The sequence below is a fragment of the Dendrobates tinctorius genome, unplaced genomic scaffold (genome assembly GCF_039654945.1).
Source record: "Dendrobates tinctorius isolate UK_male_01 unplaced genomic scaffold, ASM3965494v1 ptg000250l, whole genome shotgun sequence".
Classification (NCBI taxonomy): domain Eukaryota; kingdom Metazoa; phylum Chordata; class Amphibia; order Anura; family Dendrobatidae; genus Dendrobates; species Dendrobates tinctorius.
Window position 1 is genome coordinate 51,782,435 of NW_027361917.1, and position 13,115 is coordinate 51,795,549.

Sequence of the window (13,115 nt, forward strand, 5' to 3'; positions counted from 1 at the left end):
ATTTAACAATCATCTTTACAAGCATTGTAAAAATTGAAGACTAAGTATACCTTTGGGAAGGATTTTCTCTACCTAAATTTTTCTTCTTTAAATGCATATTATACTGTACTGTGCATAGAGACACATATTTATATACATGGCAAATGGTGCAAAACTTTTAATAAATCTCAATCAATCACAAAAATTCTAAGTAGTCCAACACACATGCATTTAAGCAACAGAAATGCCTCCAAGAGATGTTCATATTCTGTATGTTTCCAAGGTTCAACACCTTACATCAAGATTTATGAACATCTTGGCTCAATAAAAATTGTTATTCATTTGTTAGTACCTTGTCCAGTGCTTGAGTATGCTCTCCAATCGGTTCAGTTCTTTGGACACTTTGCTGGTGTTACTCAGCCACTGTTCACCCAATTGACTCAACAAGCCTTCCAGTTCTGGACAGTTGACAGACATCAAAAGTCTTTTTCCATCTTCCAAGACCTGGTAAAGTTTTGGCTGGTGCTCTGCTAAGCTTGACCTAAAGCACTGTGGATAATTGGGATGGAAAGGCATCACATATATTACTTATTAATAGTAGACTTAGACAAAACTAGTTGCTATATCTAGCTCTGATCAGAAAATAATAAGCACCCTATTTTGGGACTATATGCCCCAAATAGTCAGAATATACCTTGCTGTTGCTGTGGGGAGGGGGCAGCAGCGGAGCATGTCACAGGTGGTAGGAGTAGGGTCACAGGAGGCAGGAGTTGGGGCTAACACTGTGCCCGCTATTAAAGGAAATGTATATTCACTGCTTCCCACACCTTTAATTCTATCCACCTCTCTAAGCTGAAGCTAGAGCCAAGAGGTGGGCAGTACTATGGGCGTGGAAAGCAGTGCATATGCATTTTCTTTAATAGTGGGCACAGTGTTAGCTGCAGCTGCCGGCTTCCTGCAGCAGCTGGGCGATCATATTCACAGATCTCCATGCCCATAGTAGTGAATATTCTAGCAGCTGACAACAGTTTCAGGGCACATGGCAGTGATGTGAAGTGCTGCGCCACTTACATGCTGAAGTCAGTTGCCGTCTTCAGAAATGGACGCCGCACTGCGAGGGAATGGAGAGGTGAGTAGAATCTTTTTTTTATGTGTGCAGCGTGCTGGAGACCATATATGGCAGCATGCGGGGGGGGGGTATATATGGCAGCATGCAGGGGGCTATATATGCCAGCATGGGTTGCCATATATAGGGATTCATGCCAGCATGGAGGAGGGGCATATATGCCAGCATGAGGTAGTCATAAATGTCAGCATTGGGGGGCCATATATGCCAGCATGGGGGGGTCATATATGCCAGCATGTGGGCCATATATGCCAGCATGGGGGGCCATGTATGCCAGCATGGGGATAATATACTGTATACAATTATGGGAATCCATTTATACCAGGATGGGGATCCATGTATACCATGATAGGAATCACGTATACCAGGATGGAACAAAGATGGACCACATATAGACCAGGATGGGGGACATTAGTACAGAATTTGGGGACATTAGCCCCATAGCAGTGTCAGCAGCAGATCCCCCCATAACAGTGCATCATAACCACATTTTTTGCTTCCATTTTTTTCTATTTTCCTCCTCTAGGTGCATCTTATAATCCACAAAACACAGAATATTTTATGTAAATACCTGATACAGTTCAATTCTTTCTGTTAGTCTTTCTTCAGATTCTTCCACAAGACCCACAACTGGTATGTTACTTTCAATTGACTCCAACTGTCTTCTCAGTTCTAGATACTTGTCTTCCAGCATCATCCATGTCTACAGATGTCAATTGAATAAATTTGTAAATTGTGAATATGAGATAAAATATAATAGTATAAAACCAAGCAATACGGTACTACATAAAAATCTGTGAATTGCTAATTGCTATTTTATACTCTACACGGACTAATTGTATCAGTGTATGACAGTATGGAGGGTCTGATGCCCATCCTCTTTCTGGTCTGATGGGATATGCCGCTAATCCAATTGTAAAACTTGGCTTGTTAAGTAGAACATCCCTAACGACAAGTTTGTCTGACTCTGATACGACTTTGGCAGCTTAGGCCTAGCCAACATTTGCACAATATTCTGAGCACTGGATTGTGGTTTTCATCAAAATTCCCTCAAAATATGATTTAAATAGCGCCACCAAAAGATCTATTTAGTATAATAAGGCAGAATGCTTCACTTTGGCCTCAACCTTTTTCTAGGCCGACACCATAGTATAGTAGTCAATGCTTATGGGTTCACCTAAAATGTTGGACCCCAACAGAACAAAGGACAAATAGAGTACAAAATGATTCAGTCTACCATAACATACTAGCAAAATTGGGGGTTCCATCTAAAACCTGTTTTTTTAGAAAAATAAAAGAAAATTCAGACGCAGTGAATTAAATACATTTGAACCTAGAGTCAAGGAGAATCCATCAGCAGGATTTCACTAGTGGTATGGTCATAAAAGGCCTTAAACAACAGTAAAAATTAAAACTGTTTCCTAGTAATCAGATGAGCCAATACTGAGAAGTCATGTTTGGAAGACACATGCAATTTAGCTTGTATGTGTACCGGGGGGTGTCACTTAGAGTGCAATGACACACCCTCAATGCCTTTCCAGACTAATTTGCTTATGGTATCAAAGGATGATTTCTCAGTGATGACGAAAGGGATTAATACAAAGCAAGAAATCATGTTTAGTATTGTTCTAGGACATATAAATCCATAACAATGGTTTCAGTTGTAAAATCATTTGGCAAATTCCCTTTAATAACAACTTAGTATGGCAATAAAAGATTTCTTTGCTTATTTCTTTCAGTAAGCAACAATACCACAATGTAAAAGTGTCCCGAAAATATTGGCCAATATGGTTCATCCTCAAATTGTGACCTTGGGAATGGTGACTTTATTTAATTCATAGATCGTAAAATGGAAAAACACATGGACTGTCCGGGAAGAAGCATTAACAGTTATAGGTTTGCTGGCATATATTCCAATCCTGGATTAGTCCAGAACAGGACAGTAATTCAGTTTCCATATGCTCGCTATTTATCTACATATTTAACCGTAGATTCTCGAAGAGCACAACGAGAACCAGACGAAAAGCAAAACAATGAATCAAAAAGATCCAGAGAACTGTTCTCACTTTATTTCATTTCTATATTTTGTGCTGACAACATATAATACTGTGTAATTTAGGTGATACAAATCCTCTTACCTCAAGTATATACTCCAGCTCTACACCCCTTTTGTGAGACTGTTTTAGTACTGCAGATGCCTTTGCCATCAAGTCTGAGTGGTGCTGAGACTCTCTGGGTGAAGAATAGCTGCTGATTTTCCTAAAGAGAGTTTCTGTGAGGATCATGTGTGATTCCAATCCTTGGAAATACTCCTGGAAAAAGATGTTAACACGTATTTATGCAGACCAATATGTGACAAGATTCCATCTTATTAGCAGGTTTGGGGGGCTGTTAATATAGTTCATAGCTAGATACCACCAAGGGTCATGTACACATAACTGTCTAGGATGGACAGTAGATCTATACTGTATAAAATAGTATAATGATTGTGGTTATTAATGTTTTAGGATTATTCATTTACCTTATGTTTATCCAACATAACGTTGACCTCGTGTCTGGAAGACACAATGCATTTCTTTCCACCCGACATCTTCTCCTGTCCAGTCTCAATTAGATCTGCCAGGTCTTGCAGGGCTCTTTCATACTGACTCTTCAGAGCAAGGTTCTGATTCAGACCACTTCTCCTAGAGCTGATGACCATCATAAGTTCATCATAGGTGTCCTAGAGAGGGAATATGTTACTGCTCTACACACTGGAGGGCTTTAAATGAAGGGGTTTTTTTTACATTTTGGGCACAAATGAGAAAAGTAAGTTTGTCTTTTCATTACCTGAAGTTTGGATAGCTCTTGCATGGATTGCTGATCCACCTGCAGTTTGTCTCCACATTTTTTCAACTCTGCAATTTCAGTATCCAGTTCTTTTAAGCTATCTTCTGCTTGAATTATTGCCTGTGGGAAAAAATAATATCAGGGAAATTAGGTGTGGTAACAAGTCTCATAAGACTACTTTCAAAGTGGGATTGGCTCGCACCAGGGTACCAATTGCTCCTCCAGTGGACCCAGGTTCTCACACCGTTCTGATACCCCACATTAATCCGATTTAGAACTAATTATGAAGACAATTCTTACGGACGTGATTAACAAATAACGCACTAGAATTTTTAATTCATATCCACTATTTGCACATTGATAAAAGCATTTGATTAGAAGGAAGATGAAAAAGGACATTCACCTATTCTTTATAAATAGAAAGTGACCACCGGTAATTTCCTCCATTTACTCATATTCTTTATGACACAGAGGTTAAACACCATCTAACGGGCTAAAAATTACTTACTTGTTTTAGCCTCATTATATTAAAGGAAAACGTACATTTTCCTGAAAATTACCACTTTAGCTCTGGGCACCTCTCCTATCTATATTAATTTGCACCACTGGCAATTTAATTCACTTTTCCCTGAGTGATCAGTATCTAACAGCTTTGTAGGTACTCACAGGATCTGTCAGGTTAGAAGAGGAGGCAGAAAATATTCAATGGGGAATCTGGAGGATGCTAATGAAAAATTACAATTCAAAACTAGGACTAATAAAATATTAGCAGCAATATGACAAAATAAATAAACTTGGATTGTTTTTTAATGTCTGTTGAAACCTTTGTGACTTTATTGGGTTTTCAAACGTCACTCCTCTTCTGTGCTTCACTATGAGACAGTGAGTTTATGAATGATTTCCTTATATCGGACATACAAACTCCTCGCAAATGTTATGCTTGGTGGGAATGTGACCCAGGACACCAGCGCGAAACTACATCTGCCGACCACTACATAATAATGATGACAATATGAAGCTATGAACTCAGATTCTACATATGCTTCATATATTATATACAATATATTACATGCCATCAGTTACGCAGTAAAAAGGGAAGATATGACAGATGGCTTTAAGCCCCCGTCACACACAGCGATCTCGCTAGCGAGATCGCTGCTGAGTCTCAAGTTTTATGACGCAACAGGGATCTCACCAGCGAGATCGCTGTGTGTGACAGCGATCAGCCCCCCTGTCGGGTATCGCTGATCGTTGTGGAAACCTCTGGACATTTTTGGGGTCGCTGGTCTCCCGCTGGCCAGCACGCATCGCTGCGCGTGACAGGCGGGAGACCAGCGAGCAGGAGCTGGTAACCAAGGTACACATTGGGTTTCTAAGGGGCGCGCGGTGCCTAGAAACCCGATGTGTACCTTAGTTACCAGCGCGCTGATGCAGGGAACTTGTAACCAAGGTACACATCGGGTTTCTAAGTGCCGCGCGCCCCTTAGAAACCTGATGTGTACTTTGGTTACCAGCTCCCTGCATCAGCGCGCTAGTAACTAAGATACACTGCGGGTAACTAAGCGACGTGCATAATATATATATATATATATATATATATATAATATGCTCATGAAAACCATGACTTATTGCAATCTTATTGCTGTAACTGCTCTGTCTTACTGCCAACGACAACAAAAATTAGGGTGGGCCAAAAAAACATCCGTCAGACATGCTCTTCGATTGTCTTACTGACGGAATGTAATATATCATTGTAGATAAAATATAAAGCATATATAGAAGCTGAGTTCATAACATGATACTGTCATCATTATTATGAAGTGGTCGGCAGAAGTAGTATTTCCGATGTTGCCTGCCAGGTGGCTCATCCTGATGCGGCTCTCTTGTCATAGCCAATACAGGTTCAATTCTCTTGTTGTGGAGTGATATGTGAAGTAAGGAATTGTGGATATTCTGCACTGCTGGTGGGTGGAGAGGCAAGTCCATTCAAGTTTACATACATCTTCTTCAGGTCAAAATCCTGAAGAACAAGTACCGTATGTAAACTTCAAAATGCGTCGACAATAAAAACCACAAACCTATTTTGTGTGTACCTGGACTTGCTTCTCCACCCACCAGCAGCGGAGAATATCCACAATTCCATTTTTCACGTATGTATCTAATATGATGACTTATGGACCTGCGGGATTCTATACCAACCAAATCAGGTTGGCATATCCTTTTTCATTCCTTAAATGTATACCAGATAAAACCCTATTGTGTTTTTTCTCTGCTCTCTAGCCCTTTTATCATTGTTGTGTAGTGGTCAGGGGGGTTCCAGGATGACTGCAGTCAGATAAAACTTTTTTTAGAAAACTGTCAGTACACTACCGAGTCTTAAAGCTATATTTGCTTGTTTTTACCTGGTTACACAAAAAACATGCCGCCTAAGGGAGGCTTCTCATGGAGTTTATTCTTTGTTAGTCGGCACTGAATTTTTAAGCACTTGTTTCAACTATAGTGTACGTGTAGTTAAATGCTCATTATCATTGATAAGCTGTAAATATTACTACTGTTTCAATGTTTCCAAAAACTGCTTATGGCCAATTATTAAAAGAACACTAATGATAAAGGCTCACTGGTTTCACACTAGCGTTTTTTAGCGCAGCGTATTGCGTTTGCACGCATTTGTATGCGTTTTCGTGCGCATGCGTTTTTTTGCAGTGTGCGTCTAGGCGCGCCGGACGTAACCTGTTGCATTTTTTGTCCGTCCAACCTGTGTCAAAAAAACGCATGCGCACGTAATGCGCCAAAAATCACATTACAGTCTATGGGAACGCAGGCGTGCGCATGGACATGTGCATGCCTGCGTTTAAAATCGCATACGTTTTAAGAGTTAACATGGCTAGAAACTGGTTAAAACGCATGCACCTAAAAAAAAGCAAATGCATGCAAAACGCATGATGCATTTTTTACATGCGTTTATATTGCGCATGAAGCGCAGCGCTAAAAAACGCTAATGTGAAACTAGCCTTAGCTAGATTTGCTCTCATGCTTCATACTATCTCCTGTTTCTGGATCTGTAGACATTTCCAAGGTAGATATTTGAGTCAAATCTTTATCAATGTTTTTAATTTCCACAAGACATAGCTGGCGTTATTTTACCATCATATTTATATTAGCTATATATTATCTGGATAAGTGCTATTTCATATGATTCCAAGTAGAATATTCTGTGTATAGAATTGTAACCTTTACAAGTTAACATAGGGATAAATGCATTTTTTAGCTATAGGGGCTCATTTCAGACGTCTGTTTTCATTGTACAGGTACTATCCGTGCTTTTCACGGATTAAATTCATACCTATAACAGTCTTGATTGATTGGTCAAAGCAAAATTGAGCAGGCATGACAGATATTGATCGAACTGTCGGGTAAAAATTGCTAATGGGCCCATGAAAGAAATTGGACAGCACTCGGAAGCCATCATGGACTGGTTGTTAGGAGAAACTAGAGAAATATTTTTTCTTTCTCATCTGAGAAAAACTGATAAAACACAGACCAAACTCTGATGACACGCTGAGGAAACTCAAACCAAACTTTGATGACACACTGAGGAAACTCAGACCAAACTCTGATGACACGCTGAGGAAACTCAGTCCAAACTTTGATGACACGCTGAGGAAACTCAGTCAAAACTCTGATGACACACTGAGAAAACTCAAACAAAACTTTGATGACACGCTGAGGAAACTCAGTCCAAACTCTAATGACATGCTGAGGAAACTCAGACCAAACTCTGATGACACGCTGAGGAAACTCAGTCCAAACGGTGATGACACGCTGAGAAAACTCAAACCAAACTTTGATGACATGCTGAGGAAACTCAGTCAAAACTCTGGTGTCACGCTGAGAAAACTCAAACCAAATTCTGATGACACGCAGAGGAAACTCAGTCCAAACTATGATGACATGCTGAGGAAACTCAGTCCAAACTGTGATGACACACTGAGAAAACTCAAACCAAACTTTGATGACACGCTGAGGAAACTCAGTCCAAACTCTGATGACATGCTGAGGAAATTCAGACCAAACTCTGATGACTTGCTGAGGAAACTCAGTCCAAACTGTGATGACACACTGAGGAAATTCAGATTAAACTCTGATGACACGCTGAGGAAACTCAGATTAAACTCTGATGACATGCTGATGAAACTCAGACAAAACTCTGATGACACGCTGAGGAAACTCAGATCAAACTCTGATGACACGCTGAGAAAACTCAGATCAAACTCTGATGACACGCTGAGGAGACAGATTAAACTCTGGTGACACGCAGAGGAAACACAGAACAAACTCCCATGACATGCTGAGGAAACTCAGTCAAAACTCTGATAAAAAATTCTAATGAAAAACAGTCTGTATTTTGGAAAAAATGGGCAACTGAATGAGCCCTTACTGTCATTCCCCAAATTAAGAGTTTCCTGTGCCTGGTTATAAGGACAAGAACTGGCCATGTCAATGAGTCAGATTATGATATTCATACAAATGGCTGATGGCACGGCATGGAACTTACCTACTCCCATTAAGGCTTCCTTGTTTAATATTTATTGCAAACATTTTAATTTGCATTATACATGGACCCCTATTCCACTGTGATGCCCATGGCATTTAAGATAGAAACATTGTAAGCGGACCTATAATTAGGCGACCAGAGTTTTGGAAACTTGAATAAAATAGTGTCTATTGCATGGAGAAGCTGATGCAAAGGAAATGTGGTAATATACCCCGATGGCCATATAAAAATCTTCATTCTGACCACCAGAGATTTGCTAGTATCATAACCACATATAGGGATGTCTAACGTTCCCTAAAGTTGCATTTACTTTATTTTTCCAATGCAATGGTAATCAGAAAGACAACTTTCAGCTTCTGCTCTTACACTAATCCCTGTAAGGACGAATAGAGTTCACCGAGAAATGTCCCCTACTTGCCCCTATTTTTGGGTAGCAGTCACTGCATAGAAAAGCTTTTCCTTTGTCTTGTAATGGATAGATATAAACGGTCCATCAACTGCATAAAATGTTTTATAAACTTATTTTTTGTTTGCTAAAAAATTAATTTCTTTCTAAATTGTTTTGGAAACAAGTGGAAGCCCTGCTGATATTTCAAGCATATGTATCACCAGATACAAACTGATAACATAACTAAGTAGATGACCTAGACTTAATGAGGTTGATGAAAAATCCATATCAGAACGGCTGTATGATCCAGATATTAAAAGACTGACCAAGTGTATGCAATGTTTGCCTATCCTGCCTGACTGACAGCTGCAGCTTGTACTGAGCAGTGTGAGATGTCAGCAGATGCAGGGAAGAGGGGACACTAAGGAGCTGTCAATCAGGATTGGTGGTGGGATCTTGAGTTCAAACCGTCAAAAAGCACTGCACATCCATTCTGACATGGATTTTTCAAAGTAAGTACATTAGCGTCATCAGGCTGAAGATATCTATTTATAATGTACTAAGTACAGTGTATATAGTAAAACATGAGGACAATGGTATTCATGTCATTTTTTATATTGTATATTGGTTCTGCAAACACTAAAGTTGATGTAAGGCCAAGGTATCCTTAGAAATGCCTGACATAAGATGAGAACTGCTTGTCTGAAATACTGTATATAAGGAGAACAGCTGGCTGTCCATTGATAAGGGCCTCCAGAGACAGATATCATATTCTCTCTTCGGATTAATCTTGAATAGTTTCTCTTTTATTAGACTACTACACACACTCAGACAGTAAACAGGCGGTCTTTTTATTCAGCACATTTATTACAGAAAACAAAAATATATATATTTATTGTTCACCATTTGCTGGCATTAATCATAAGTTAAAGTGCTCTGTACAAAAAATAAATAAATACAAAACTTTGCTACAAAACCCTTCCATGCCTATACAACAAAAAGAATCCATTAAGCAGCTGAATGAATAGTGGTTTGGTAAAACAATACTGTACCTGAAAGGATCTGAGCCAAATCTGAGAGGTGGGTAACAGTGTCATTTATTCCAAAATAATCCAAGGCTATGTGCCCACGTTGCCGATATGCTGCGGAATTGTCCGCAGCATTTCTGCAACTCCCTGCAGCGGGTAAAATGCATGCGGAATTCACATGCATTTTCCCGCAAAACAAAAGCGTTTTGCAAGCGTTTTTATCTTGCAGAATGCTTGCGCTTTTCCAAGTGATTTGAAGCATCGCTTGGAAAAGTGATTGACAGGTTGGTCACACTTGTCAAGCATAGTACTTGACAAGTGTGACCAACTTTTTACTATTGATACTGCCTATGCAGCATCAATAGTAAAAGATAGAATGTTAAAAATAATTTAAAAAAAAAAATAGGAATATACTCATCTCCTGGCGGCCCCTGATCTCCTCAGAGGCGATCCTGGTCCTCAACGGTGCTGCCAGCAAGTTCCGTTCCCAGGCATGCTTTGTGAGAATGACCTTTGTGACGTCGCGGTCGCGTGACCGCTACGTCATCAGAGGTCATTATCGCAAAGCACGCCTGGGAACGGAAGTTGCCGGCAGCGCCGCTGAGGACTCCGGGGGCCGACAGAGGCTAAGTATATCCCTATTTTTTATTTTAATTCTATTTTTTACAGGAATATGGTACCCAGGGCATGGAGAAGAGTCTTCTCTCCTGCAGACCCTGGGTACCATCCACACATGAAGCGCTCACTTTACGCATGGTGGGCATAGCCACATGCATAAAGTGAGCGTTTCAATGCAATCCTATGATGGCGGAATCGCCATGATTCCACAAAATTAATGGACATGCTGCGGATTTTTCCGCAATGCGATTCCGCAGCAGAAAAATCTGCAGCATTGGCACAGCGACTGCGGAATCCCATAGGATTGCATGGGATGCGTTTTGTTAGCGTTTTTTAAGCGTTTCCGCAGTGGCAAAAACGCGGCGGAAACGCTTAAAAAACGCAACGTCGGTACACAGCCTAAAGCACATCTGTCAGAAATATATTCTTCTCCAAGAGTTGGTTAATATGAAGACACATCTACTGGCTCCCCATCCTCCTCACCAGTCATTGAGGACAGCCATGCATACATCCAGATCCATGGTGGCCATCAATAACTGGTGAGAATGATGTGGGAGGCTGGGGGGGGTTCTTTTAATGTTTGCAAGAATACAAGCAGGTCAGCCATTTTCTGAAACCTTCGTCAATTTGCTGCTATTATGGGGGTAGTGGTAATTAGTCAGACATTACCTTACCCCCGCAGCGGGGTCTCCATGTCCAGGTTATGCAATATCAGGCTCCTGACACTTAGTGGCTTTCCACTCTGGCGTATAGAGGGGGGGTTTCAGAGCTCCCCGTATGACATACATATAAACAAACGGAACATATGGAAAGGGGGACGCCGTAAAAGGAATTAATTTTGTAAAACACAAAACAATGTGTTCCACGGTCTTTCTCTGGTACCATAATTGCTCTGTGTCGTCTACTATCATGGTGGAAGTAGGTGAGATCTTAATGAAGACAGATGCACAGAGGTGATGAACAGTCTACAGCATGCATAAAAAAGTCCTGCACATTGCTAACGAGATCGTGGAAGGCGCTGCATTTGGTAGAGGGTTCCTGTAGATTGAAGAAAAGGACAGAATCCCTGAAAATGTGAAATGCAAGAAAAAGTCATTCAGATGTCAGACACAGACAGACGAGAGGAGGGTATGACCAGAACGCACTGCAGCCCGGCATAACTTATCTGGTCCCTTGTAACCTTGCTGGTGAAAGTGTTCTGTAATGCAAGTCTCCCATGATATACAGGTGGTTAGCCCTCAGGATGTTGCTGTATTTCAAGCTGGGGAAGATATTCCTAGCGGCTCCTTACAGGATTAGAAGACCTTCCTAAATTTCGTGATTATTTTAAAAGAAATCGGTCAGCAGGTTTTTGCTTACTAATCTGAGAGCAGCCTGATGTAGGGGCAGATATCCTGATTCCAGCAATGTGTGTCACTTACTGGGTTGTGCTTTGCAGTTTCAATAAAATCAGTGTTTTATCAGCAGGAGATTATCACTAGTGGACTAGGCGTATCATTCCTCTAGGTGCAACCACACCTCAACACTGATCAGCAGCTTTTTGTCAATATATAGTGTACACAGACAGCTACCAATCAGTGATGTGGGCAGGGTTTAGAGAGCTCAGCATTCAGAGCTCTTCTAGATCTGCAGCAGGGAAAATTGGGATTGCATCACCATTGCTGCAACCAGTAAAATAAGTGATACATCACTGGAATCAGGGTCTCTGTGCCTACATCATGCTGCTGTCAGATTACATAGCAAAAACCTGGTGAACAATTCCCTTTAAGGCCCATTTGCAAAGAATGAAAGCCTAAGGCTTTTGAGTAAGTTTGGCAGATATTACCTTTGAGAAGATTTACAACTGGTCTTCTCCATGTAAAGATAATGGATTTTAAAATAATACAGCACAAAAACACCAAGAAAGCTATTTTTTTTAACACCTGAAAATCTCAGAAATTGGACTGTTTATTAAACAGGTTAGGTATCATGGGATTAAAGCACAGAAGCAGAACACACCACTTTTCGCTGTGGATCTATGTTTTGTAGACAACTGGAGATAAAAAAAAAATAAGATACATTGGACGAAACAGGTTGTTTCCATCCAAAATTGTAGGAAAACAGAAAATGATAATTGTGTGATGATACAGGAGTAGGAATAAGGCTTTGTAAATAATAAAGGGGTGCGTTGCGTTCTCCGCACTCGGACAACTGCCATCATTAAAAAGTTCAGCAATTAGACAAAATCTGGGTGTCACATTTAGATCCTTGATAGCTTTTGCTGAAGGATCGGAGACTTTGACAGATATTCATCAGTTATCTCAATGTCTGAGGGGATAGACTTTCAAAAATGGGTAAAGGCTTATGAGTCAAGATTAAGAATATCATCATTATGTGCAAGACAATGACTATTACTAGACCCAAAAGGAAATATCTGAGAACCTGCTTTGAGTTTTGCACTTTGCTAGGCTCTGATCACATCTCAGCCAAAACCAGACAAACAGTGATCCGTTACATCAGTTATGGGAACGGAAGCAGAAGCCCCCACTGATTATTATGGGGGCCTTATGGCTAGAGCAGAAAGACAAGATCTGCAATAATGGATGAGTTTGC

The 13,115-nt window shown here is 40.5% G+C and overlaps 1 protein-coding gene across 5 annotated transcripts in view; it reads right to left on the reverse strand.

Annotated features, from left to right (window-relative positions):
• Positions 1-13,115, reverse strand: part of SYNE1 (spectrin repeat containing nuclear envelope protein 1) — a 591,877-nt gene that overhangs the window by 133,258 nt on the left and 445,504 nt on the right. For all 5 annotated transcript variants that reach the window (XM_073557690.1, XM_073557686.1, XM_073557687.1 and 2 more), the window contains 5 exons: positions 3,935-4,054; positions 3,627-3,827; positions 3,244-3,417; positions 1,677-1,808; positions 332-528 (listed from right to left, as the gene is read on the reverse strand). In XM_073557690.1, the coding sequence (XP_073413791.1) occupies positions 332-528; positions 1,677-1,808; positions 3,244-3,417; positions 3,627-3,827; positions 3,935-4,054 (824 nt within the window). The remainder of the gene's footprint in view (positions 1-331; positions 529-1,676; positions 1,809-3,243; positions 3,418-3,626; positions 3,828-3,934; positions 4,055-13,115) is intronic.